The sequence below is a fragment of the Ochotona princeps genome, chromosome 11 (genome assembly GCF_030435755.1).
Source record: "Ochotona princeps isolate mOchPri1 chromosome 11, mOchPri1.hap1, whole genome shotgun sequence".
Classification (NCBI taxonomy): Eukaryota; Metazoa; Chordata; class Mammalia; order Lagomorpha; family Ochotonidae; genus Ochotona; species Ochotona princeps.
The window spans coordinates 72,725,311-72,753,178 of NC_080842.1; the positions used below are offsets into that span (position 1 = coordinate 72,725,311).

Sequence of the window (27,868 nt, forward strand, 5' to 3'; positions counted from 1 at the left end):
GGACTTACACATCTAGCCAGAGCAAGAATCCGCTGGCCAGGCCACGCAGCAGTTCCTAATACGAGGCAGTCTCAGCTCCCTCGAGGTGCTATTTACATTCTGGTTTGATAAAAATGAAGCGAACTGAAGGACACTCCTGTGCTGCAACAGCCACACTTCAGGAGTTCGAGAGCGGCGTGCGGTCAGGGTGCTCTGCCTGGCAGTCAGGAAACATGCTCATGGCTGCAGACACTCCTGCTGGATGGTGCTGGCCAGAGAGCAGGGAGAAGGAAGACGACCAACGACACAGGCATGTGTGAGAAGAAAAGTGAACTGAACAGTGGTGGCTGAAGTCCTCGCCTTGTATGCGCCGGGATCCCATGTGGGCGCCAGTTCTAATCCCGGCGGCCCCGCTTCCCATCCAGCTCCCTGCTTGTGGTCTGGAAAAGCAGTCAGGGACGGACCCTGTACCCGTGTGGTAGATCTGGAGGGGACTCCTGGCTCTGGGCTTCGGATCGGCTTAGATCCAGCCGTTGCAGCCACTTGGGGGGTGAACCAGTAGACGGAAGATCTTTCTCTCCGTCCCTTCTCATCTGTAGATCTGACTTTCCAATGGAAAAAGAACAGTGGTGAGGGGACAGCCGAGAAGCCACACAGAGATCACCGCTGACGGGGGCAGGACAGCTAAGAGCCCGCAGAGAAGGAAATGAGCCTAGGTGAACCCCACAACCAGACGCCACATCAGCAATGAGAAGGCCTGCTGTAGGGCATGAGTGCAGGAAGGGGCCACTCAAGGCCAGAGAGGCCTCCTGGAGAAGTCCCTCCCAGGGTAGTGGGCTGAACCAGGCTGCAGGCCGGAACACACCCCCACCAAACAAGAGTTTGCTTACGGCAGAGGAGACAGAATAGCACCTGCAGACTGCTCACTGGAGGGCACCTGCTCAGTGACAGAGACAGGAAAGGAGCTTTGGCAGACCTATACACACACACACACACACACACACGGAGCAGGCCAGCACACACATTCACACACACACGGAGCAGGCCAGCACACACATTCTCTCTCTCACACACACACACACACACACACACACGAGTCAATGGACTGGTTAGCAAATGACGTATGAAGAGCAGTAACTTCCTTCTGAGTCGACGCACAAAGCCCGGTGTCTCCCTCCTGACCTAGGTGCGCCAGGCTGGGTATCAGGTGTGCCGTCTCCACACGCTGCCCAATTGCTGCACAGAGGACGAGGAAGGGACAAGGGCTCCCGGGTCTGCAGCGAGGCAGCTGTCGCTTTTCCTGACAAGTACCTTGACAGTTGGTCCAGGAGCCACGTCCTCCAAGACGTGAGCACACACGTTGACCACCTTCAGCAGGTGTGAAAAGAGCTGCTCCACCATGGGCACCAGGCTGCGGTCGCCCAGCGCCGGCCACACCTCCTCCTGCTTGGGGGCTGCTGGGCTGGCTTCGTCCTCAGAGGCCCAAGGACTTCTCAGGGACCGGGGAGCACTAGCTGTGATGCAAGGATGTCCGTCAGATGCCCGCACCACAGGTGGGGGAGCAGAGTCACCAGTTTACCCCACGGAGGCCACTGGGTTGCTGTCCCTGCACGACACTAACCCCTCAGGTTCAGCAGGAAAGTCCCATGTCCCTCAGCAGCCTGTGCTGCCCCCTCGGCGCAAGCCACCAGCAGCACACTCCTGCCCAGGCCCTGCCATCGTCACGGCTTCTGTCTCTCCCCCACACTGCGCCTCTGCCACCCACACTCGACCAGCGGCCTAGCTGTCTGCACTGCTCACTCACAGGCCCTCTTAGGAAGCTCGCCAGTGGCTTCCACAGCAGAGAGTCGGGCTGGGTGCGACACTGGAGCCTCGCCAAAGCCCAGCTCCACACCCACTCCTGTCCTCATGTAGCATCTATGTATTTTCTGTTCCCTAAATATCACACACTGTTCCCATCTCCACACCCCTGCCTGTGCCCAGCCTATCTGGCATGCCCATAAACCCGGACAGAGCAGCTGCAGCCAGCGTGTCCCGTGTACCCCCCATCAACAGGCTCACACGTGGCTCCTGCTGGACCCAGGCCTGGGTCGGTATCTGATATCAGAGGTGTCTGAAGAACACACACATTCTTGCAGCTAACATCCGCAATGCCACCCCGGCAATGACCGTGTCCTATTGTCCTCCATGTGTCCACACCCACGACCCGCCCGGGGAGACCGACAGCTGGGGCCTTGGGCTCCCTGCCCCCGCTCGGCACTCATACCTGCCAGCAGGTTTCCGGCCAACACCAGTGCGTCTTGGTGGGCTGAGAGGTCTAACGGGAACCAGGCGGAGGAGAGCAGGCTGAGGATGGTTGTGGCCATGCCCACGGTGCAGCTCTTCCTGTACTCATCCGAGGGGCTCAGCGGGGGCACCCTGCAAGAAGACATTTCCAACATCAACGCCCAGGCAGCGCAAGCCAACAGTGCTGCTTCCCCACACGAACCTAGAGTGAGGCAGACCACACTCTTCACTCGGCCCGAGGTGGAGTCTGCCGTGGCCAGTGACTGGCACCTTTCCTGGAAGCCAGGTAGGACGCACCGAAGGCACATGCCTGTGTCTGCGTTTTTAGCTGACTGAACAACTAACTGCCTCTGAGCTATGAGTCATGACGGGAAACGCGGCTGCTCAGTTGGAGTGTGTGGAAAGCAGAGCAATTGCGTGAGCAAGCTGGCCACACACCACCACGTGTGAGAAGTCGCAGCCTGACTTCACACCACGGTGTGTGAGCCTCTGGCACATACAGCGAAGCCAGCTCCTTCCTAGGCGGGGAGCTGGAAGGACAGCGAGGCGCCCCGGGGCCATGCTGCACGGAGAGCACTCTGGGAGACTGGTTCCGATTTCAAGTCAGTGCTTCCTGTGAGTACTCCCTCAGGCAGGCCTGCATACCCGCAAGGCACAGGGTGAGGCGCTCTCTGGGGCCGCAGGGCACTTGGATCTGCCAGCAGCACACACACAACACCCCAACTCACGGCAGAGACCAGCACCTTACAGTGAGTTTTCCCCAAATCCCAGATTGGTAAGACAAGGGAAAGAACGGGAAAGCACTAACTCTGTCTGTGTCTGCTGCAGCTACAGATGCCACACAGGGAGAGTACATACCCACAATGCCAGCCTAAACTCCACACGCAAACCGGGAAGGCAGCCGAGAGGAGGCACAGAGCTTCACAGCATCCGAACTGGGGAGACAGGAGGCCCGAGATGACACCCCACTTGCACAGGTGTGACGCAGAGTGCAGGCAGGGCTGGGAGGGAGGCCTGCAGCCAGAGCGCCGGCAGCTGGACGCCTCCCCCCGCCTCCCCGGCTGGCGTGTCCCTGGTCCTGCGCCACCTGCACTCTGCCAGCCCTCACCCACCCCAGCTGGGCCCCGAGCACCGCCAAGTTCCCAGCCGTGGCACAGAGATGTCAACCCTGAGAACACCAGGACCGGCATCCCAGGCGTCCTCACACCCCCCGCCTGGCAAGGGGCCCGATCCACATAGGCCACAATAAAAGCCCGGCACTGAGTACAAGGTACACATCCCAACAAGTGCAGAGCTGAAAGACGCTTGCTGACAAATCAACACTTGGGCAAATCTTAGCTGTTTCACCTACAAGTATTTCTTCTGTCTCGCAAAATAAACGAAAAGGTTTAACTTGACAACAGCAAATGAACAGCACTTTTCTGTAACAGTCCATAATTCACACTCCTGGAATTCATTTTGGCAAATTTCTGCCGCCATTCCTGAGCCATCTGGTGAGGAACATCTTTACAGATATTATCTCTTCTGTCCACACACAGCCTCCTTTAATTCGATATTACAGCCCATACAACTCGTCAAGGGCATCGTGCTCCAAGGAGCTCAACACCCCAGCGCTGCACAGACCTCAACCTGCGGCTCTCGGACCCGGACGGCACAACAGTAAGGACACAGCTGACACAAGGGGACACACGGGAGAGAAAGACAAGATGCTGGAGAAGCTCCTGCTGGCCTGGCAATCTCTGCCCAGCGACACCAGAGCGACCGCTGCTTTGCTTTCTAAGGAGCGATTCACTGGTTTCCTCCCCAAACGGCCAGGCTGAAGCCCAGAGCTGGCAGCCCAAGCCAGGTCTCCCATGGGCGTGGCTGAAACAGTTCCCTGGGCCACCACTGTTGCTTTCCACAGTCTACAGGAAACCAGTGCCAGGAGCTAGAGCCAGGGACAGAACCCAGGGACAGAACACATGTCCACCGGGTGACAAACATGTCTTAAGGCCTAAAATGTTCACCACAATACTGGAAGTATTTTTAACTTTCTAAAATTCAAATTATAGTAGTTTCAATTTTTACAGATTTCTACATTGGCTCAAATTTCAAAGTATTTATTACTGTAATACAAAACACAGTTTTTTACTATAAAAAACCACATAGTTTTATACTGATCATCTAGGAATAAGCCAGGATTCTGTTCCTCCCAGCATCCTTCCAGGATAGCCTGACAGTGTAGGGCCCTCGCAGGTGTCCGCCCACCGAGCCCCCACGGCCCTTCCCGAGGACACTTACCGTGAGCGCCCGCGTGGTCGAGGTGATGAGCTCCTGAGAGAGCGCCGCCACGACCCTGGAGAGGTTATTCTCCACAGTGGCATCTGTTGAGCTTGGTAATAAGTTATAGCCTCTATAGATTCTAGCATGGGAAATGTGGAGACATAAAATCTGGTAAGAACATACGGCATTTTAAAAGATCAAATGGCATTCAAACACATAAGAGAAAAGGCTAAAGGATGCTGTGGCGGCACTGAACGCTGCTCCTGGCCTTCGAGAAGGCCGGGTTGCTCGCAGGGCCACCGTTGCCACACACCCACCCCTCACTGCAGCCCCAGGAAACAGCTTTCCCCACCCCCAGCAGTACTCTCTTGTGAGCATGGGCCCGTTTCTGTCTCAACCACAGTTAAACACAAACTCCCTCCGGCCAACCGTCCAAACGAGGGCACGGCAGCTCTCGCGTGCTCGTCTTTCACACGCTGCCCAGAAACACCAAACAAGGTTCAGGAGAGCATGACTTGATGTTCATACACAAATCCTAACAGAGGCCGCCACCATCGCACCACAGGTGCCCCTAGCAGCTGCACCTTGCACGTGGCTGCAGAACTGGTGACTCCGCCGAGGGCGGAGGAGGCCATACCTGGTGACAGGGCTGACGGAGAAGGGAGAGGGAGGCTGTGTCTCGTGCATGAGCAGCTGCAGGTGTTCACTGCTTTGCTCTCTCGCCACGGCCACCACCGGGTCTGCCTGCCCTGGGTCACACTTGTAGAACAGCTTCGGGACAAGCCTAAGAGGCAAGTGAGTCCGCTGTGAGTTAGGGAGCACACGACAGGCACCGGCTGCGTGCTCCTCCTCCCCTAGGCCCGTCCCCGTGGACAGTCTCCTGTGGGAGGACTCCAGGAGAGTGGCATTACTTTCTCAGTACCAGTCTCCATACTCCACAACTGGGACCGTGCAAATGCTTTACTGTGAAATGGGACGCTGCCATTCTGGGCTTTTATGTGTCACTGTGGTTCTCACGGCAGTCACTAGTTTCTTAGACAGTTGACAGTAAAAAAGGCCCCAAGGGAGCTCAGGCGAATGAGTCCTCGCAAGCTCGGCATCCTGGCCCGCTCCCCGTGGACACCTGGCCGGCCCCCCATCCAGAAAGGCGAGTACCTTATCAAGGAGGCCGCTGCGACGCGGCGCACCCGGGGGTCCTCGTCCCCAAGCAGGTAGATGACAACCTTGTGAAGCACTCGTTCTTGCAGCTTCAAAAGCTTTTAAGAGAAACATTTAAAAAACAGAAGACACTCTGTGCAACTGACTGACTTCTTGGTGAAGTCCCTTGGAAAGCGACTGGTGAAGGACTCAGGACGACCCGGGCTAAATGCAAGCCATGCAGCCAAGGGCAAGACGCCCCACACCAAGCGCACCCGGCCACGGCCCAGCACGGGGCAGGCCGCTGAGATGAGCCACTTACCCCCGTGTAATGACGAGCGCCCCGATGCAAACTCTCGGCTTTTGCCTCCAAAAAGCTCACGAGCCTGTGGAGAGAGCAGACACGGCAGCGCCCTGAGCAGCCGTGCGTGGAGTGCGGCAAGGACAGCAGGGGCCTCTGTGCACCCTGAGAGGCTCTCGGGTACAACACCTCTCCTGGATCAGCAGTTCTACTCAGACTCCATCACACAGTGCTTGGTCAACTGTGCTTCTGCAAAATAAACACCCACCATTCCAACATCTCACATGAAATTAAAATAAAATTTTTAATAAATGGGGGCCATTGTTGTACACAGTGAGTTAAGCTAGCACTGGAGACACTGGTGTCCTTTAGACACCAGTTCAGATCCCTCCTGTACCACTTGCAGTCCAGCTTCCTGCTCATGAGCCAACTGCTCAGGACCTTGCACCTGGGTGGGAACCTGGATGAAGCTCCTGGCTCCTGGCTCCTGGCTCCAACCTGGCCCAGCCCCAGCCATGGGAGTGATCCAGTGGATGGAAGATCTCTCTAACTCTGCCTTTCAAATCCATCTTTAAATCAGTAATAATAAAATGAATACTCCAAGAACAGGGGGAAGTTCAGTCATAGTCACAGGAAGCGGAAGCCACTGTCAGCTCCCGGACGACTCAGACGCCTGGCCGGCAGGCCCCTGGAGCACTGCGCCGGCTGCATGAGCGCCCCGGGACTGCACGCTCGCACTGCTGGGCCGAGGCACTCGAGCTCACCTGAAGTCAACCTCGGCAAGGGTCTCCAGGAGCTCCGTCCGCACCAGCCAGTAGGAGCTGTTCTTCAGGGTGAGCAGCTCGATGAGCAGCTGCAAGCCCAGGTCGCTATAGCTGCTGCTACACAGACTCATGATGCAGTGCTGCAAAAGATGGCCAGGAGGCAGGTTTGGCCACGCACCTCCACGCTCGGCCACGCACCTCCACGCTGTGCCCACGCACCTCCACGCTCTGGCCACGCACCTCCACGCTCTGGCCATGCACCTCCACACTCTGCCCAGGCACCTCCACGCTCTGCCTACTTACCTCCACGCTCACCCACGCACCTCCACGCTCAGCCACACACCTCCACGCTGTGCCCACACACCTCCACGCTGTGCCCACACACCTCCACGCTCAGCCACGCACCTCCACGCTCAGCCACGCACCTCCACGCTCACCCACGCACCTCCACGCTCACCCACGCACCTCCACGCTCTGCCCATGCTCTTCCACGAGGGGTGCCCATATTTCTCAGAAAGGTCACAGTACCAACTTCTCTTTGTAGACTAAGTATAAAAGCAAACACGCCCTTTTCATATAACCATTTCCACCTACTTCTTGGCCTCAAACCTGCAACAGTCGCACACCCATTTCTTTGTGGGGAACAGGGAGACCACTGTGCTTGGCTCCACCGTCACTGATGTTCTCAGACCCCACATCAGGACCAGGGACCACACCCAGCCTCACTGCCTGAGGAACAGGGCAGATCTGCCACTGTCGCTCCCCAGGCAAGCTGGCACACCTGGGGAATACAAACTGGGGGCTGATAATACGGCCCCACAGCCAGAAATACAATCGTGCTGCCAACACACTCCCTTCTGCACAAGACAACTGTGCTGCCAACACAGCAAGAACACGGGCCTGGACGAGAACTGCCAGGCCAGCAAGCTGAGAAACGGGAGCCTGTCCCACACAACCTGACAACGGAATCAGGAGGGTTCTGCTTCGCTGTAACTGGTTAACCCGTTAGCTCTGACTTCTGAAGCAGCTGCTCTAGAAGGTTTCACATGCTGACAACTGAAAGGAAATTCCACCTGGCACAAAGAGACAGTTTGAATAACACCCACTTAATGCGGAGTGTTTCCAAATCCAGGAAAAGGCAGATTTCAAACAAACGCTGGGGGAATACAATGTGAGGCAGGACGCGTGAACTGCTCCATGGACAGCAGCACCGCTACAGTGGGAAGTGAAGAGGCCCGCCCTACGGAGCTCCAATTTAACCGTCACAGCCCAGGGTCCACTCTGGAAGATGAAGAGGCCCACTCTACGAACCTCCTATTTCACCCTCACAGCCCAGGGCCCGGTGTGAGCTCACCCTCACAGCCCAGGGCCCGGTGGGCGCTCACCCTCACAGCCCAGGGCCCGGTGGGCGCTCACCCTCACAGCCCAGGGCCCGGTGGGCGCTCACCCTCACAGCCCAGGGCCCGGTGGGCGCTCACCCTCATAGCCCAGGGCCCCGTGGGCGCTCACCCTCACAGCCCAGGGCCCCGTGTGCTCACCCTCACAGCCCAGGGCCCGGTGTGAGCTCACCCTCACAGCCCAGGGCCCAGTGGGCGCTCACCCTCACAGCCCAGGGCCCGGTGTGCGCTCACCCTCACAGCCACACATGCCAACTTGCAGGTAACGGAAGATTCATCCTTCAGCGTTTTCTGCAGCAAAGGAATGCAATCCGCCAGAGAGAATGTGTTTCCTAACCAAAGAACAAGCAATGGCCTCATGTGACATGAGCTTCAGCTTGGGGGTGCTCTCTAAAGAAGCCACGGTGCAGGGCTGGCCAGTACCTGTCCGGGCTCTCACAGGACCCATCCAGTCCTCCACGCGGAAGCGGGACCGGCTGAGGATGGCGCAGACCAGGGTCCCACACAGAATGGCCGTGGCTCCTCGGACCTGGGGGTCCCCATGATCGATGTAGCTGAGGATGTCGGAGACGTACTGCTGCTCTGTGGACACAAGCACTCAGCCACTAAACAATCCACACAAACAACGTCTACTCTTACCAAAGAAACAAACAAAAAACGCAGATAGGGTCAGGTGGGGGGATTTCCAAATGCAGAAATAACTGAACAATAACCAAGTGACGTAGAGCAGCAGTGTGAGTACTGCCTGTAACGCCAGCATCCCACATGCATGTCAGTTCAACTCCCAGGCCCTCCACTTCCAATCCTGCTGCCTGCTAACGTGCCTGAGAGGTCCCCGCACCGACACGGAGACACAGATGACGCTCCTGGCTTCAGCTTGGCAAAGCCCCACCTGTTGTGGCCATCTGGGCAGTGAACCAGCTGAGGGAACATCTCTCTGTATAACTCAGCTTTCCAAGTAAATAAAATAAACCATAATGGAGTTAAAGGATTCCAAATTTATCATACTACTAGTCTTTTCTCAATACAATAGACTCGGGATTGTACCACCAGGCTTTCACATAACAACAATTAGAATTCTACGATTTTATTTCAAAACTCAAATTACTACATGCTTGTCCGGTGTCAACTCAAAAGCACAGCCTCTCTCCTAAGGATATAGGATTTCTCCTGTGCTACAATGTGTCAGGGACAGGAAGAGATGGGCCTGCAGCAGGGGGATGCAACAGACAGGCTGGAGGCAGGAGGGGAAGGAGGCTGCGGCAGAAGGGGACAGGCGTGTGACGGAGTGGACAGGCGTGTGACAGGAGGGGACTGGCTCGCGACAGGAGTGGACAGGTGTGTGACGGAGTGGACAGGCGTGTGACAGGAGGGGACTGGCTCGCGACAGGAGTGGACAGGCGTGTGACAGGAGGGGACGGGGCCGTGGCAGGAGGGGACGGAGGCTGTGGCAGGAGTGGACGGGGTCGCGGCAGGAGGACATGGGGCCTATGGTAGGAGGGTTTGGGCCTGCTCAAGTCCAGCTACTCTGCACCCCCATGGCTCTAAGCAGGACTGCATCCCCTCCTTGAAGGTGCACTGTGCACTTCAGGCCTAAGCTCCACAGGCACAGAAACTGGCTCCCACTGCCCAGATTTCTGTTTTCCACTTTACACTTCAACTCTGACCATCCTCTCTAAGGGAGCTGGCTACCACCCAGGTTTAACACTACAGGCTCTGAGACCACAAGACCCAAGGCTAAGGAAACCACTCTGAATGCCGAAGGAACGTAACATGTGTGCGTCACCTACCGGGGGGCTCCGTGGTGTCAAGAGGGACTTTGTACAGTCTGCTGAAGAAGGATTCGGGGTGAAGGCCCGCCGCTGCCCCGATGCAGCTGAGGGCTAGGGCCTTCACGCTGACCCTCACGTCCCTATCCGGAACCAGCACTGCAAGAAACCAGCAGCCACCTTCAGCCCCAAAGCGGCAGGCAGATAGCTTCTAAATAAGCAACACAAGACCCCGTAAACTAGCTCCCCATCCCCCACAGCATCCCACCAGCTGTGAGGTTCAAAGCTGGTACCCCACTGTGCTACAGTAGGGAACCGTGCAAATGCAGCCTAGATGTCCAAACCCAAAGTGTTCCCTCTGTACTCACCGCTCTTCTCGCCAGTCAGCAAAAAGCATGCAGATAAAAGGCGGACACAGTGGACGAGAGGAACAGAGTCGCCATCAGTGGCTTGTCCTATGTCACCTCTGATGCGACACGGCTAGACAGAGAGATGGAGGTGGGCTGGTTTGCCTTGTGACCGAAGCAATACATTCATCTACTAAGCCGACATGCAAGACATTTATGGCCGTAAGTGTATGGACACAGGGCAGGGCGTGAGCCTGGCACTCATGGAGGGCATACTGGTGCAATGGCCACAACCGGGGGCTCAAGAAAGACGGCCTGGGACAGCAGCAGAGAGGGGTAGGGCTGGGGGACGCCGAGGCCAGGGGCAGGCCTACACAGGCGGGGGGAGGTGTCTAGTAGGATCTGCTGGGGGATGCCGAGGCTGGGGAGCAGGCCTGCATGGAGGGGTCTAGAAGGATCTGCAGAAGAGGCATCTCTGACTGATAAATCTGACTATCAACATGTGCTCCCTCAAGGACTTGGAGAAAGCACATCACATTCTCACACACAGCGGCGGAGGCACGACAAACAAGAACCTGAGCCCACACACACCACCACACAGGGGGTAGGAGAGCTGTCCTCAGCGCACCAGGCACGCCAGGCACGCCAGGCCTGCACCTCACCTTGGTTTCCGGATCCTCATCTCGGGGAACGAGCTTCTCCAGGCTACTGTCAGAGGACTGCCTGCTGTGACTGGTGGTCTTCAATGAATGGACTTGCTGAAGGGCTTCAAGACAGAGGCAGAGAGGAGGCTGTGAGCACCCCGTGCCAGCACAAACCCTCTCGCTCAGGCCCAGAGCACACGGCAGCACAGAATTCACAGCGAGAGACACCGTATCCCAGAGACTGAGTCAGAGAAAACAGACACGCAAGGTGGCCAGGGTGGCCACCGCAGTCACCTGCTGTCCACGCACCAAGGGAAGAGTTCCTGAAGGCCTCTTCTTCCTCTCCTTCATCCTGGAGCTGTCCAAGCCGTGTGCCTACATCATGGCTGTCAGCACCATCCAGCACCTGAGTGGTGAGGGGGCCATGAGATGCTGAAGGGCAATCCCCAGCAGACACGGCCTTGGACAGACCAAGTGCACAGAAGAGTCACTCGCGGAAATCCAGGGCGGCCGGTCACCACCTCTGCTGCGCGAGGCAAGCCTTTCTAGCTGCCAGGTTCAATTCTAACCTGGAAATCTTGCTTTTTGGCAGAAAAAGGAAAACCAAAACAAAATTCTAGCTTCATAAATTCTTACAGGATATTGGAAATGAAGACAAAACTTTCAGAACAAAATATATTAATAGGTATTTCTTTAACTGCTAGTATCCGAGGCACTAACTGGGGCTGTTCCTTTTGTTTGGCCCAAGGTCCGGCCGTGGCTGCGGGTGGCAGGAAGCTTCCCTCAGCTGTTACCACCAGGTCCGGGACTGAGTGTCGGACTCGCAGCCACGGAGGGTCACTACTGAAAGAAGCACCTCTACTGCTGCCTCGTGCTCACTTTTTTTAAAATTTTTGTTTGAAAGGCAAATTTACAGAAAGAGCAGAGACAGAAAGAAACAGGTTTCATCCACTGATTCACTCCCCAAATGGCCACAATGGCCAGAGCTGAGCCCATGTGAAGCAGGGGCTTCCTCCGTGTGTTATGTGGTGCAGGGCCCAAGGACCTGAGCCATCCTTTGCTGCCTTCCCAGGCGCATTAGCGCGCAGCTGGATCAAAGCAGAGCAGCTGGGATTAGAACCGGCAACCTTTTGAGATGTGGACACCAAACATGGAGACTTAGCCTGCCACAGCACAGTACTGTCCCGGTGATGCTGTTCTAAGAGTACAGACTGGGGCCAGCACCATGGGACAGCATGAGGAGACAGCATCCCACATGGGTGCCCGTTCCATGTCCAGTCCTGCTGGGGTCCGTGCAGTAGGTGTGGATGACACAAAGGTGTGAAGAGAACAGCTCCCCTGCTTGGCAGGGCCTGGCGGATTTCTCTCTGACCACCTTGACGTAGTCTCACCCCCGTTTGCATGGACTCTCAAGCACCCCACTAAGAATTCTGTAATCTATTGAGGCATTGTAGTTTGCCCCTGTGAGATGGTTTCTGCAACCGATGTGAGCTTGGGAGCTAATGTTACTGATAATGTCTTGGTGGGTGGGCCTTTAATTACACACAGGAGTACAAATAAGCCATTGGACACCTGTGTGCCTACCCGCTGCCCTGGAATCTGGCCCACACATGTAGCATGCACTCTGGGAAATGGCTTGACAAGAATTTTACAAACTAATGGAAGTGATGGGTGTATGAGCTGAAACTGCTATGGCAAAAAATCTAATTACAGCGACCTTAAAAGTTAGCCTGCCCTTGCAACTCTTTAGAGCGTAGAATATGTAGCTGTTTCAGCTGCTTTCATAATTCTTCAACTAGAGGACATACAGGGCGATTTTATTAACATCACGGAGATACGCTTTTGATGACTGTTTGACTGTTTATGAGATTGTAGAGCCTGCAGGGGCAGGGGGATTGAATGCTTGAAACTTTTTGTCTTGGATCTTCATGTTTTTCCTCTTTTGATGTATTCCTCCCATTAAGTAATACGTAAGTTGTGAAAATAAAATGTTGCCTACTAAGGCAACGATCAATACTTTGGCCTTGGAGTTCTGGCTGTCACCTAATGGCTTCTTCTGAAGAATGAATTACGGCTTGCTTTAAATAAATTGATTATGGTAACTTACAGAATTATCTTTAGGAGCACCTGATTGACCATGAAATAAAAAGTAAAATAATGAAACATCTGTGCACACCCACTTAGTCGTGAAGTAAAATAGAACAATCAAACGATTGTGCAGCGACTTGTGAGGTGTCTGAGTAAATAAACAGGACAGCTTCTTCTTGAGCTGTTACAGGAGGGCACCAAGTGACAGTGTCCGTGTCTTCTCAAGCTCCGAACTCGGCTGGAGCTGGCCTCGGCACCGTCCAGCTCCCTGCTAACGTGCCTGAGAAAACACTGCAAGACAGCTCAAGTCCTAGGGCCCTGCTTCCGCAAGGGGCACTCAACAAGCTCCTGGCTCCCAGCTTCCAACCACCCTACCTGTGGCCACTGTGGACATCTGGGGAGTGAATCAGCAGATGGAAGATATCTTTCTCACCTTCTTTCCCGGTAGCTTCAATTTTAGAATAAAAATTGAATAAATCAATTTTGAAAATGACTACAGATATGTCAATAGACTCCTCAGGGTTCTTAACCAGGGCCCACCAGGGTCTAGAGCAAGTAAACTGTAGGGCAGGCAGGCACAGGGCAGACAGGATGGAGTGCGGGGTGAGCCCCGGCACAGTACAGGGTACAGACAGGACGGAGTGCGGGGTGAGCCCCGGCACAGTACAGGGTGCAGACAGGACGGAGTGCGGGGTGAGCCCCGGGTGCAGTACAGGGTGCAGACAGGACGGAGTGCGGGGTGAGCCCGTGCGGGGTGAGCCCCAGGTGCAGTACAGGGTGCTGACAGGACGGAGTGCGGGGTGAGCCCCGGGTGCAGTACAGGGTGCAGACAGGACGGAGTGCGGGGTGAGCCCCGGGTGCAGTACAGGGTGCTGACAGGACGGAGTGCGGGGTGAGCCCCGGGTGCAGTACAGGGTGCTGACAGGACGGAGTGCGGGGTGAGCCCCGGCTGTTTCCCCTGAGCTCCCTCTAATGCACAGAGCTCAAGCAGTGGGCCCTGCCCCACATGGGAGACCTACACTGTAGCCTGCAGTCCTGACATCTCCCACCCAAACCCAGTCACTGTGGGCACTTCAGAAAAATTAAAGCAGGTAAACCACGCTCGGCTGTGGCCCAGTCACACAGCCTTGTGCAACCCAGAACCACAGAGCTGCTTCCCACGGAGAGCATCAGCCGAGGGCACACTGTCCGAGGACACACTGTCCAGGAGGGCACACTGTCCGAGGGCACACTGTCCAGGAGCACACTGTCTAGGAGGGCCCACTGTCCAGGAGGGCACACTGTCCAGGAGGGCACACTGTCCAGGAGGGCACATTGTCCAGGAGGGCACACTGTCCGAGGGCTCGGAGCTGCATCAGGGAGATCAGACAGCAGCAGAGGGGGCATCACGGGTCGAGGGCAGGGCCCAGGAAGACAGGCACCACCCACCCTCACCACAAGAGCAGGGCACCCCCGTCTACTTACGATTTCAGAGCTGTCTGACGGTGTCACAGCTGAGTCAGGCCCTTCGGTGGTGGTCTGGGAGCTGTCACTGATGGGGGAGGAGGCGTGCGTCCCGTCGTTGAGGTCCATGGCAGGGTCGGAGGGGACAGCACTGATCTGGCTGGAGCTGTGGCTCAAGATGTCCTCCTCATCCCCATCGGTGGCGGCACTGGTCAGGTCACAGCTGGACAGATCCACACAGTCCGCCTGCAGCGTGTGCTGGGAGCGCGGCTGCTCCGTGATGATGTCATGGTCCACGGCACCAACAGCGGCGCCTCCTGAGACTGCAGCCAGCTCGGCCCCGATCTCACCCTTGACAGAGGCTAGACAGAGAACAGCCCACGGCCAGGCGCTGGGCGTGCTGCTCACAGCTCTGAGACACGCAGACCATCAGAGGTTGTACGCCCAAGGCAGGGTGACAGCATACCCTTCACCCACACTCACACACACACACACCAGCACACACACACACACCAGTACCACCTCCAACCTCTCTCAGTGAGATTTATGCAAGCATGAGGGTCCACTGCAGGTGATGGACACTGTCAATTAAACACTTGAAGGTGAGCTCACTGTAGAACCTTCCAGTCCTTGTGGGAGCCCTGATCAACAAGTGCAGTAGCCCAGAGACAGCAAAGAGTGCTGGTTGGCTGGCCCAGGCACTCCACATGAGGGGTGGTCAGAGGGACAGAAGTTCAGCCTGCCATCTTAAAAAGTTCCTAACTCAGTCCTATTTGCCTGGGGCATAAGTTCACATTCTCTTAGTCCAACTTTAAACGATCCATTAAAAAACAAACCAGCATAAACAAACAAACAAACAAACAAACAGTGAGCATGGCAAGGCCTACTCTATCAGTAGCCGTCACTTGAGGGACAGCCAGGCCCGTCAGCAGCTGAGCTTCTCCCATGACAAACTACTGCAATTTCTCTTTTGTAATCATGAAAAATTAATTTTTTGTAAAATAAACGAATAAATAACTACCACTGCACTTATTCGATTTTCCTTTGTAAATAAGAGTGGCTTAGGCAGGCTAGGCTGCTGCCTGTGACAGCGACGCCCACACCAGGGTGCCGCTCAAAGTCCCAGCTCCCTGTGAGCATGCGTGGGGAGGCCGAAGAGCACAGCCCAAGGGCTCGGGCCTGAGCTGCCCAGACAGAGCTCCAAGCTCCTGCTCAGTCCAACCGAGATGCCTGTTGGCACCTGGGCAGTCAATCAGCAGATGCAAGATCCCTCCCTCTCCCCTGACCCCCATGCTCTTTCCCAAGTAATTCCTTCCAAAGAAGTAAATGATAAAGGCTCAGCGCAAAGGTGCATGACCTAAATCCTCCCCAGGATCCCATATGGAGACCAGTCCACATCCCCGCTGCCCCGCTTCCCATCCAGCTCCCTGCTTGTGGCCTGGGAAAGCAGTGGAGGATGGCCCAAAGCCTTGGGACCCTGCGTGTGCGTGGAAGACCTGGAAGCCCCTGGCTCCTGGCTTTGGATCGGCTCAGCTATAGTTATTCTGGCCATTGAGAGAGAACCTGTGCATGGAAGACTTTTCTATCTCTTCTCTCCATAAATACGATATTCTTTAAATAAAAATAAATAAATCTTTCTTAAAAATTTATTATTCCATGATACAGTTCCATAGGTTAAATAAATCTTTTTTAAAAAAAGTAGTAAATGCTTATAAAAGATTATGGGACCCAGCTTGGTAGCCCAGCACCTAAAGTCCTTGCCTTACACTCCCCCGGATCCCATATGGGTGCCAGTTCATGCTCCGTTGCCCGCCTTCCCCTCCAGCTCCCTGCCTGTGGCCTGGGAAAGCAGTGGCGGGCGGCCCAGGGCCTCGGGACCTGCACCCGTGTGGGAGACCTGGAGAAGGCTCAGTCCCAGCCGTTACGGCCGCTTGCGGTGAGAGTCAGCAGACGGAAGACTTTCCTCTCCCCTTTCTGTAAAGCTGCCCTTCTGGTTGGGTTTTTTTGTTTTGCTTTTGTTTTACTTTTCTGTAAACCTGCCTTTCCAATATGAATAAATAAATAAATGTGAAACAAAGATTACCTTGGTCTTACTTTCACCGTCCAACCAAGCCCACTGTCATTCGATCCAGTCTGCTGTATTTTAATACTCATCTTTCATAAAGTACACACAATGCAATTAGATAACTATCTGAACCATTCTCCCGAAGTCAACGCACGGGACATGGACCGGCCTCTCCCACGTGCAGGGCCGCCCTCGGGCACTGAGACGAGGGAACATGCAGTCCATGTCGCACACAGACGTGCGCAAGCCCCAGTCCCCCACTGCACAGCGAGCTGCAGGGCAGGGGAGGAGCCCACGGGGGTCCAGCCCGGCTGCCGGCCAGCAGGCCTACCTGTGAAGGCTGAGCTGCTGACGTCAGACCTCGACTCTGAATCATCGTCCAAGGCTTCCTCTTCTCCCAAGAGCACTTTGCCTGGCAACCAATGCAGCAAAATTCCTTTTAAGTTTACTAAAAATAAGGACTTTACAAATTAGGTAGATGCTTTATCACTCTATTTTATACCTTGTGAATATTCAACACAAAGAACACAACTATTCTAGAATCTTATCAAACCATTACACCTGGATACAAACAGGCAGTGGTTCTCCTGCTTAACACAGCGTGCTGAAGCAATTAACACGACTGACGTAGATCGCCATTTTGAAATAACTTGCATTATTATTTAATCTTAGAAATACTAAAATGTAGCTGAGAAGATCCAATCCTATTAGCGCTTAGATAATTCTTTGAACTTGCCGTGGCCACCTCAGAAATCACCAATAAAACTTTCTGCCAAGAGTCCCTTTCATTTCCCTGTCCGCTCATTTTATACGCTCTAGCTAACGGTCAGAAGTTGGGCAGTGAACAACGTGCGAAGATAAAACGATACTTCTCAAAGTTCTAAAACCACGTATCCAAATTCAGTTCAAAGTACACTGGAGGCAATGAAAGACACCAAGGATCCTGGCATGATGCACCCAAAGGCTCCGAGCGGATAAACGCTGCTAAAAACGACACTTCCACGAGCCACCTGCATCGCAGTGACACCAGAACTTTGCAAACGGTGCATGTCACACAACCACCCAGCTTAAGCACCAAGCAAAAGGACCCTGCAGCGAGCTACCTGCGAGTGAGGGAGGGGCCCGAGGGCCCGGCCCACCCCACCACATGCGCATGGCCACGCGACAGGGCAGCTGCCAGGCCCCAGGGCCTTCACGCCTGTGATGGCCTGGCAGGCATCCCTGGAAATACTGAGTGTGTCACTCGTAGGCCCACCGTGTGCTGCAGACCTCATCAAGCAGTATTCATATTTGAGCCCATTTTGGCAAATGTTTACTTAACTCAGTGAGTTCTACAATACTGATATTGCTAAATCCCATTCGATACTGCAAATATTATTGGAAATACCACTCAAATCTTGCCATGAGAAGGGCTTAATCTTCTAAGATTCAAGACACAAAATCACAACAATTCTTTCATAAAAGAACATATTTGGTGCTAGAAAATGGCAATACATTGCCACTGGCATTAAGACACAGCCGCCTAACCCTCCACTTGCAGCACCAGCCTTCTATACAGACGCTGGTTCAAGCCACAGAGGCTCCACTTCCCAATCCAGCTCCCTGCTTATGGCCCGGGAAAGCAGAGGAGGACGGCCCAAAGCCTTGGGACCCTGCACCCACACGGGAGACCGGGAATAAGCAGCTGGGTCCTGGCTTCAGATCAGCTCAGCTCTACCTGTTGCAGCCATTTAAGGAGTGAACCAGCAGACAGAAGCTCTGTCTCTTCCAAGCTAAATAAGTTTTGTTTTAGAACACAGTGATAATATACCAAAACTACAAGATTATATCAGAAACACAGTTCATTTATTTTAACGAATTTAGTGAACCAAAGTATCAGATCAGTGTGGTATGTATAGAGTTAAATATCACTGAAAGTGATCACCATGTCCAAATTCACATAATTCCAAAGCAGTCAGTTAATCGTGTGGCCAATATAAAACCAAACCCATCGGGAAGATCCATTCCCTGCACAGAAGTCAGCCCCACACCCGGCCACGGCAGTGAGCGCAGGACGGTGGGCTCCAGCAAGGCACGGCCACAGCGGAGTCGGGGCCTTCCCTGCGCGGCTCAGGGTGAGCAATGGACAAGCGTCAGGAGCTGCACTCCTTGAGGGCGACAGAGAGGCCGAAGGGACAGGACACAGGGGGAGGACAACGGGGCGCCGCAGTAATCACCTTTGTGCTTTCTGGCAAGGACAGGGCTGCACGAGGAACCCCCTCCAGCTGCAATCAAAGAGAACGACAGGTGAGTGCAAGCTGCTGGCACCCCCAGAAGCACCCCGGAAGCACCCCCCCAGAAGCACCCCGGAAGCACCCCCCCAGAAGCACCCCGGAAGCACCCCTCCTTACAGAGTCGGACTCACAGTACCACAATTCAACCTCAACATTAACATTCACACTCAAATGTACGAACATGTGACCTAAAATATCAAAATAGCTAAAATAATCACACTTACAAAACCAAACAAAAAAAAAACATTAGAAATATCAAAAATATTTGGCCAACAAATCAAGTATAAACTTGCTTTGGAAACAAGCTTTCGCTCCACCACTGTGTTGGGCGCACCCCGGCAGACGTGGCCAAGGGCCCACCACTGTGTCGGGCGCACCCCGGCAGACGTGGCCAAGGGCCCACCACTGTGTCGGGCGCACCCCGGCAGACGTGGCCAAGGGCCCACCACTGTGTCGGGCGCACCCCGGCAGACGTGGCCAAGGGCCCACCGTCGGGCGCACCCCGGCAGACGTGGCCAAGGGCCCACCACTGTGTCGGGCGCACCCCGGCAGACGTGGCCAAGGGCCCACCACTGTGTCGGGCGCACCCCGGCAGACGTGGCCAAGGGCAGTGCACCAGACACATGCCCGCAGACACTTGGGTAGCTGATGGCGTGTGTGTGCTGAGGTGAGGGAGCAGTTGCACCTGCTCAGGCACACTGCATTCTAGAAACAGGGGCTCCCACGACTCCAATTCCCGACAGGGCCCACCGTGCAGGCAGCTGGAACCAGGAGCCGGCCCCCAGCAGTTCTGCAGCAGCCAAGACGGGGGAGTGGGGACGTGGGGTGGATGCAAGGTTGAGGGTAGAGGTGCTGTTCTGAAGCCAGCACACAGAGGACAGAGGAGAGTTCTGGAACCCACACAGGAAGGACCCTGGAAACAATACCTTTGCCTTTGCCTCTTAGGACATTGGAAATGCCACAAGGACACAGCCATGTCCTGCCCAAAGAGCCAGAGGTTGCGCGCTGGGATCAAATACTGACCACGTTTTGTTATCAACTATTGACTGTTCAGGAACAAAGACATGAACTGTTCAGCTTGGGGCAGGGTCCACAGCCCTACAGGGGCACTCACAAGTTCACGACATCGCAACTGTCTTACCAAGGAGTTCCACGATGCTCCCGCTGCGACTCCGGCTGCTGGATTCCTCTCTGGCGGTGGCAAGCTGCCCAAGGCCCCCTGGCGTAGTCAGAGCTTGCAGGAGCTCTGGTGGGGGGGTCCGCAGGAGCTGCTGCAACAGCTCCAGTGCCCCTGTGACAACGTTGTGGTCGTGGTGCTGGGTGTGGCGCAGCGTCAGCTCATAAACCTGCCATTACAAACACAGGGTCTGGCGGCGGCTCCGTGGGCTTGGCTGTTACGTTTTTAAGTGACCAGAGAGGAGAGCAGGACCTCACCAGTGGCCACTCCCCAAATGCCCACAGCCGCCAAGCCAGAAGAGAGCAGCCCCAGCCGGGTCTCTCACATGGCAGTAGGGGCCCAAGTCTTCAGCCAGCTTTTATTATCAGGGAGCTGGAGCAGAAGTGGGGCAGCCGGGACTCGAACCAGCGCTCTTGGGATGCTGGTATCACACGCATCAGTATTAACAGTCTATGTCACAACACAAACCTCTCATTTTTTTCAAATAGGTCTTTTTGAGCACTATTTGTACTGGCATTTTTTTCAATGTAACATTTTCCTGTCACTATGACCAAGGGGGCCAATAGGTCCCACTCTGTAAACTCCCATGACCTTTTCATTGTGACATTAATGCCATCCACGGGAAGCGGCGTGCTAAGACTTGTGAACCCCAGCGCTGCTGACCAGTCCAGGGGCATGGCCCAGCACACGTGAGGCGGCAGTCGGAGGGGCAGCTATCAGCACACCCACCAAGCAGGATCAGTACTGCCCACACCACACGCCACTGCTACACACAAACTCGTCATTCCCCTTTAGTTAGAGTTACCAGATACAATAAAGGTGTATAGTAAAATCTGAATTTCAAATAAATGAAAACTGATGTTTAATATAAGTATGTCCCAATTTGGCATAGATCTAATACCACAAATTACTCACAATTTATCAGAAACTCAAATTTCACTGGTATCCTGTGCTTTCATTTGGAAAGTTTGCCGATTCTACTGTTATGGAAGTTAATACATATACACACACATATATTTTTTAAGAATCAGTGTAGGAAAATAAAAAGCCAAAGTGGCCATCTTCATCATTTTCTCTCTCTCTCTCTCTCTCTCTATATATATATATATATATATATTATATATATATATATAATATTTGAAAGGCAGAGTCACAGAGGAAGAGAGAGAGAGATCACTAGCTCGCCCCAGATGGCTCACCAGCAGGAACTGGCTAAAGCCGTGAGTCGAGAACTCCCTCTGGCTTCCCCCGGGAAGGGATGCCAGGCCATCTTCCCTCTGGTCTCCCATAGGGACAGTGGGGCACCCAGGCCATCCTCCTTCTGGCTTCGGACGGATGGTGAGGCACCCAGGCCAGGCCGTCCTCCAGGGCCTCCCAGGGCACCCAGGCCAGGCCGTCCTCCAGGGCCTCCCAGGGCACCCAGGCCAGGCCGTCCTCCAGGGCCTCCCAGGGCACCCAGGCCAGGCCGTCCTCCAGGGCCATCTCCAGGCCCATCGGGCCCAGGCCAGGCCGTCCTCCAGGGCCATCTCCAGGCCCATCGGGCCCAAGCCTGCTTCCGAACGCAGCACAGGGGCTGTCAGGGGGCCTCTGCAGCGCAGTGTTAGGGTGAGAGCGGCCGTGGATGCTCTAGGGCTCCCTGCCAACACCTCACTGTGGAAGGCATTCCTCTAGCAGAGCGCCTCCTGCCCGTTCACCAGGAGAGGGGCCAGCACCCACACTCTCCACTCCTCGGCTGCCTCCCCAACACCACGGGCAACAGCAACAGTGTCCACATTCCCACAGTCACCTGTCCCTGGACACTACTTACATCTTTTTTTTTTTGAAGATTTATTTATTTGTTTAAAAGTCAGAGTTACAGAGAACCAACACCAAGCAAGAGACAGACTATGTATCTTCAGTTCACTGCCTAGGGGGCTGCAAGGACTGGGCCACGGAGGAGGCCAAAGCCAGGAGCTCCTTCCAGGCCTCCCAAAGGCTGGCAATGAAGTTGGGCCATCTTCCCCTGCTTTGCTCGGGACACTGGCAGGAGGCTGGATCTGAAGTTGAACAGCAGTTCAACAGAAGTTGAGCAGGTGGTGGCTTTACCCACTAAGGCGCAAAGCTAGCCCCACTGTTTAAATCGTATGTGCTCTCCCTAGGAGTCTAAAAACTTAATGAAAAATAACAGTATGTATCTTGTTAGCTATTTTTGCCACAAAACCAAGATGCCTGACACAACGAGCAAATCACAAGACAGGTCCTTTACTCGGGGGCAGGGAGGAAGCAGGAGCAGAGAGAGGAAGACAAAGAGGACAGAGGAGGTGGGAGAGCAGGAGCAGAAAGCGCAGGACAAGGGCAAGGCAGCTTTACAGCAGAGCGCTGGGCACTGGGCTGTGGCTCTAAGCGCTCACAGGCAGCAGTGCTGCACCAGACTACCGAGTAGGGCTGCCAGGTACGGGCCATGAGGCACAGCGGATCACTGAGTAGGGCCACCAGGTACAGGCCATGAGGCACAGTGGATCACTGAGTAGGGCCGCCAGGTACAGGCCCTGAGGTACAGCGGATCGCTGAGCAGGGCCGCCAGGTACAGGCCCTGAGGCACAGTGGATCGCTGAGCAGGGTGGCCAGGTACAGGCCATGAACTTGAGCACATCTTACTGTGAGAGCAGCAGGGGAGCCATGTGGAGCTCTGGCTGCCTCCCGGGACCCACATCACACCCAATCAAGCTTTTCCCAGGCCTGCCTGGTCAGGAGCAGGGGCAATTGCCACTGTACTTCAGGTGCCTGGCACACACGGGAGCTCACCGTGCAGCATGTGGATGCACACGTTTTCTGACCCCCCTTTCAGAAACAGGACAGCAGCGGTCCCCATGCCAGGCAGGGACTCACGTGACACACAAAATGTTTTCCTGTCACCTAAAAGGACACTGGCCACGGCAACTGAGTGGCCCCACCACAGAGCCCACACTGACTCGTGGCTCTCTGGATGTGTGCCACTGCAGGCCAGGGCCCCTGGTCAGGGGTGCGCCTACCTGGACAAGCTGCTCTGCCGAGGGACAGACTTCCATCTCCTTGCGTGTCACCCCGAAGCTGCCCTTGAGGCTTGTATCCGTGACCTGCTGCTGTAGCAGGGGCACCAGATAGCGCAGTGTGAGCAGCACCCCAAGGACCAGGACTGTGGGGTGTTCTTCCTCCACAGGAACCAGCAAACCTACAAAGGCAGCAACAGGTCAGGGGTTGTGGGGAAGGCTCGTGGAGCCTGGCCGTGAGGCACAAAGGCACCTGAACACCGGTCATTAACCAGAGTAAATGACCACTAGCTCACTGCAGCACTTCTAGTCCTGATCTCAGCTGCCAAACCACAGGATTTGTTGGCTGGCCTACGAGAACCTGCAGGGGCAGACAGGGGCAGACCCACTGCCCAGCCGGGTGTTCTCCAGCCTGGCTGGGTCTGCAGGCCACAGAGACCCAGGCTGAACCCCAGCAGCCAGAATGTACTCCACACTCACTCGCCTAATCTGGAAGAGAAGGGGCTGTTCCACCATAAAGACTGGCAGAGGTCCACTCTGAGTAGATGCTGGGGACCCCCGCGCCTGACCTCTCCTCACCTAAGAGCACGTCCAACAGCCAGCTATAGAAATACTGTGTCCTCCGCGAGTGCTGGCAGATGCTCACAGCCACGCTGGCTGCTGTGCGCCGGACGGCCGGGGAGCTCGACTTCAGGTTTGCGACAAAAGCCTTTAAGAGAACCTAGGAAGCAAAAGTCCACGTGTTCCAAAGCGGAAGCCGCTGGGAGAGCTCTCCCTTCTGTCATACCCCATTACTGAGGGCAGGCTCAAGGCGGCTGGCAGTCTTCCTGTCTGTCACACCCCCTCACCAAGGGCAGGCTCACGGTGGCAGTGCTGACAACACACACCTTACCCTTCCGATAACCTGCATGAAGGAACTCCTCTGGGAGGGTGCAGGCCTCCACAGTCACAGGCTCAGACACCCCACCGATGGAGTGTGAGACCCCTGGGACTGGCACACACTCCAAGGGAAAAGGAGCCGAGACCTGCCGGGGCCTGAGACACAGCCACAGAAGAGGTCCACTTCCAAAGAGGACCCTCTACCCCTTCCCAGAAAGCCCACAGAGGGTAGGGGACTCCAAGCTGTACCAGCTGGTGACCACCACGTCCCACCACAAGCTGCGCCAGGGCCTGGGCCCAAGCACTGCTAAGTGTGCGCACAGCGTCACAGCCTGGCCCATGGACAAATGAGGGCTGGGCTCAGGTGGACAGGCAGGGATCCCACAGTGTGGGGATCACACACAGGCTCATGGCGAGAAAATGCACAGACCCAGGCCCGCTGAGGCAGAAGAGTGGAAACCCCAAGCAGTGTGCTGGGCCCCAGCTGTAGAACCCACTCAACTCAGATCTGGCAAACTACTATAGCTAGAAAACAAGATTTTAGAATCTCAAAGAACTTTTACTGAAAACAACCACATACATATTCAAAAAATAAATTCAGACTCATTCATAGATGAAGGAACTTTCAAAAGTTCGTGGAAAACAGAATTAAAAGATAGAGCTGGTGTACTGGAATAGTGAGTTGGGCTCAAGGCCAACACTACCATCCCATATGGAGTCCAGGTCAAGGCCTGGGTGCTCCGCTCTGCCAGGGAGCAGCAGAGGACGGCCCAGGCCTGGGTGCTCCGCTCTGCCAGGGAGCAGCAGAGGACGGCCCAGGCCTGGGTGCCTTGCTCTGCCAGGGAGCAGCAGAAGACGGCCCAGGCACCGACCTGGGGAGACCAGGAAGAAGCTCCTGGCTCCTGGCTCCAGTGTGGACCAGGCCCAGCCACTGTGGCCATTTCAGGAGTGAGCCAGCAGAGACAAGGTCCCCTTCTCTAATTCTACCTCTCAAATACATAACTATTTCTTAAAAAAAAAAAAAAAAACTATTGGGGTGGGGAGGCGCACAATAGCCTAGTGACTAAATCCGCACCTTCTATGTGCTCGGATCCCACAATGGGCACCGGGTGGCATCTTGGCTGCCCCACTTCCCTTCCAGCTCCCTCCTTGAGGCGTGGAGACGCAGCGGAGGACGGCCCAGAGCCTTGGGCCCTGCATGCACGTGGGAGACCCGGAAGAAGCTCGTGGCTTCAGATCGGCTCAGTTCCAAACATGGCAGCCACTTGGGAAGTAAACCAGTGGATGGAAGAGCTTTCTCTCTGTCTCTCCTTCTCTCTCTAAGTCTGACCTTCCAATAAAAACAAGTAAATCTTAAAAATTTTAAATTTGTGCATATGAGAGGTTTTCAAAATGCTCATGGAGAACATAAAAAAAGCAAAGATTTCAAAAATTTTTGGCATCACAATCTTGTAATTCCATTTTCCATGATCTTTCTGAAGTACCCTCCTAAGAGATTAAACTTTTATTTTGTTTAAAAGGTTGATTTATTTTTATTGTAAAGATTTATAGAGAGGAAGACCTCCCTTCTGTTGATTCACTCCCTAAGCGGCCACAATGGCCGGAGCTGCGCCAACCTGAAGCCAGGAGCCAGGAGCCTCTCCCGGGTCTCCCACGCGGGTGCAGGGTCCCAAGGCTCTGGGCCGTCCTCCGCTGCTTTCCCAGGCCACAGGCAGGGAGCGGGATGGGCAGCAAGGCCGCCGGGATATGAACGAGTGCCCATATGGGATCCCGGAACGTGCAAGTTGAAGACTTTAGCCGCTAGGCCGCTGCATCAGGCCTGAGGCCAAACTTCTAAGCACAATGTATAGCTCAACAACAACAACAAAATTGTTGGGAAAACAAGTTGGCATCCTCAGGAAAACAGACAGGGCAGTTGTGAGAAGTAAACATTTGGTCCACTGTCAAGGTGAGCAGACACCAACCAGCACGACAGCCTGCAGAAGGAGCCCACCTGGCAGCGGGCTACGCACACCTGAAAAGCTCTGAGGTAAATTGACAAAAGTGGCCCAAAGGGCTCCCAGAACACCAACAAGAGTGCCACCCTGCAGTGTTCCGCCGGGAAGGCGCTGGGGGGCACCGGGCCTTGGAAGGCAGCCAGCCTGGGGGGCTGGAGCGCAAGTCTCACTTTCTCTGGCCAGCCCTCCCGATCCTGCGAGGAGGGGAAGGTGCACCCCACCTGCCTTCAGTGCACCGTCTCCCTGCCACACAACAGCCCACACAACAGCCCAGCTCATGACTCAGACAGCGAGGGCGACACAGAGACAGAAACAGGCACTGCGGCAAGCAGGCCACTTGAGGCAGCAGCCAGCGCAAGACAGGGCTGCAAAGGACCACCTTCCCCGCTGGGTGCTCCCAGGGTGCGGTATGTCACCGAGGGGACACACACACACCTGCTCCGCAATTCTGTCTTCGTCTGAGGGAAACGCCAGACGTGGATGAAGCAGGTGCCAGGGTGCACCAGGAACTCCCCAAGGAGGGCTGAGCGCGCGCACCTGAGGTGGCGTTACAGGAAATGGAGCAAACAGGGAAGCAGCCTGGACACAAGGCGCACGAGTGAGGCAGCAGCGGCAACTGCCACCGCCCAGAGCCCACTGGAGCCCGGCAGTCACCACGTGAGAACGGAGACCTCAGGACGGGGAGACGCCAGAGAGGACAAGGGACAGGCCCAGCACAGTCACAGGCTCACTCAGACACGCAAGCAGTGACCACAGTGTAAAGACGCACCTGTCCTAGAAAAAGAAAAACAGCCCAAATTTTTAAAAACACAACAGCAGTACAAGCACGTTACTGCGAAACGTGGAATGAAATCCCAGCAGAAACACGGAAACGTGTTTCGCCTCAAGAAGGGGACACACTGGCGGGGGCTCACTCGGCCCTCTCTGACTCGACCCTCCTGGCTACAACGCATTTCAGTGACCATAACTGTGAATAAACATAAAGAAAAAGAGGGGTAGAAGAACACATGAGGGTTTTTAAAAACCAAAGGTTCAAGAAGAAGCTACTTAGTAGTCACATTAAAAAAAAAAGCATCCACCTCCTGCCATGGTGATCACAGCTGAGGGCATGAAGAGATAAAAGACGCCCTATCGGCCTCCGAGCACAGCCGTCCAACAGGCAGGCAGGCAGCACCCCCAGCCAGCTGCCCCCAGGGCGCCCACCCCATCCTGAGGCAGGCAGCACCCCCAGCCAGCTGCCCCCAGGGCGCCCACCCCATCCTGAGGCGGGGCTAATAGCACTAACACCCCTGTGGCTTTCTTATTGCATTAATTCTGCCGACTGGGTTTGCTATCTATTAACAAGAAAACTTTGAAACACAGAGAAAAAACACTTCAGAGGCTAAATCAATTAGCCAAGGCCAGGGCCACCAGAGCAGTCCCGGCTGACATCTGAAACCTTCCCTTGGTGACATGCACAATAACATGTCATCTCCGAGAAAGCCAAGCTGAGAGTACTAGACAATCTGCCCACGGGGCAAGGTGGCCTCGGGGACAGACTGATCCCACGCAATCACAAAGAGTGCTTTAACCACTGCAGCACCCTGGACTCACCCATCAACCCGCAGGCCTCGTAACAGAGTTATCCCAGGGTCAAGTTGCCGATCCTCCTGCAGTCCTGGAACAGGCTCCTCCCTCCACCCCAAGACCAGTCTGCTCTGGGAAATGCCCTGAAGCCTGCAGCTGTAAGCCTGGCCCTGCTCACCTCCACAGGGAAGGGAGTAGTGCCCAACTGCCCACAAGCCACCCGCCCTCTGCACGTGACCCCGAGCTGCATCATACCTTAATCTCATTGTCATTTGCAAAGTTGCCAAAAGCAGCCATAATTTTGGGGACAGCCGCAGCTAAGGTCTCCTGGACGGACTCCTCGGGTCTCTGGCTTGTTCGAGTTAGGCACGGCAGGAGGTTTACCAGGTAAGGCCTGGGGAGGGGCGGGGCAGAGGAGCATTAGCAATTCCTCCAGGGCTTCACCGGGGCGAGTAAGCAGCCACTTCTCCACACGAGACAACCAGG

At 55.1% G+C, this 27,868-nt stretch overlaps 1 protein-coding gene across 4 annotated transcripts in view; it reads right to left on the reverse strand.

The window, feature by feature from the left end:
* HTT (huntingtin) overlaps positions 1-27,868 on the reverse strand; it is a 358,005-nt gene that overhangs the window by 299,330 nt on the left and 30,807 nt on the right. For 2 of the 4 annotated variants that reach the window (XR_009246318.1, XM_058670319.1), the window contains exons 6-26: positions 27,638-27,776; positions 23,520-23,661; positions 22,944-23,122; positions 19,897-20,101; positions 18,699-18,746; positions 16,814-16,894; positions 14,439-14,779; positions 11,181-11,292; positions 10,905-11,008; positions 10,264-10,375; positions 9,917-10,054; positions 8,550-8,708; positions 8,361-8,458; positions 6,730-6,869; positions 5,987-6,050; positions 5,683-5,783; positions 5,165-5,311; positions 4,546-4,666; positions 3,124-3,200; positions 2,246-2,397; positions 1,291-1,493 (exon numbers count right to left, since the gene is read on the reverse strand). Coding sequence is in view for 3 of the 4 variants with exons in the window: in XM_058670319.1 (XP_058526302.1) it covers positions 1,291-1,493; positions 2,246-2,397; positions 3,124-3,200; positions 4,546-4,666; positions 5,165-5,311; positions 5,683-5,783; positions 5,987-6,050; positions 6,730-6,869; positions 8,361-8,458; positions 8,550-8,708; positions 9,917-10,054; positions 10,264-10,375; positions 10,905-11,008; positions 11,181-11,292; positions 14,439-14,779; positions 16,814-16,894; positions 18,699-18,746; positions 19,897-20,101; positions 22,944-23,122; positions 23,520-23,661; positions 27,638-27,776 (2,863 nt within the window). In the remaining variant the exon portion in view is untranslated. The remainder of the gene's footprint in view (positions 1-1,290; positions 1,494-2,245; positions 2,398-3,123; positions 3,201-4,545; positions 4,667-5,164; positions 5,312-5,682; positions 5,784-5,986; positions 6,051-6,729; positions 6,870-8,360; positions 8,459-8,549; positions 8,709-9,916; positions 10,055-10,263; positions 10,376-10,904; positions 11,009-11,180; positions 11,293-14,438; positions 14,780-16,813; positions 16,895-18,698; positions 18,747-19,896; positions 20,102-22,943; positions 23,123-23,519; positions 23,662-27,637; positions 27,777-27,868) is intronic. The other 2 variants (XM_058670320.1, XM_058670321.1) reach the window with 2 other exon arrangements.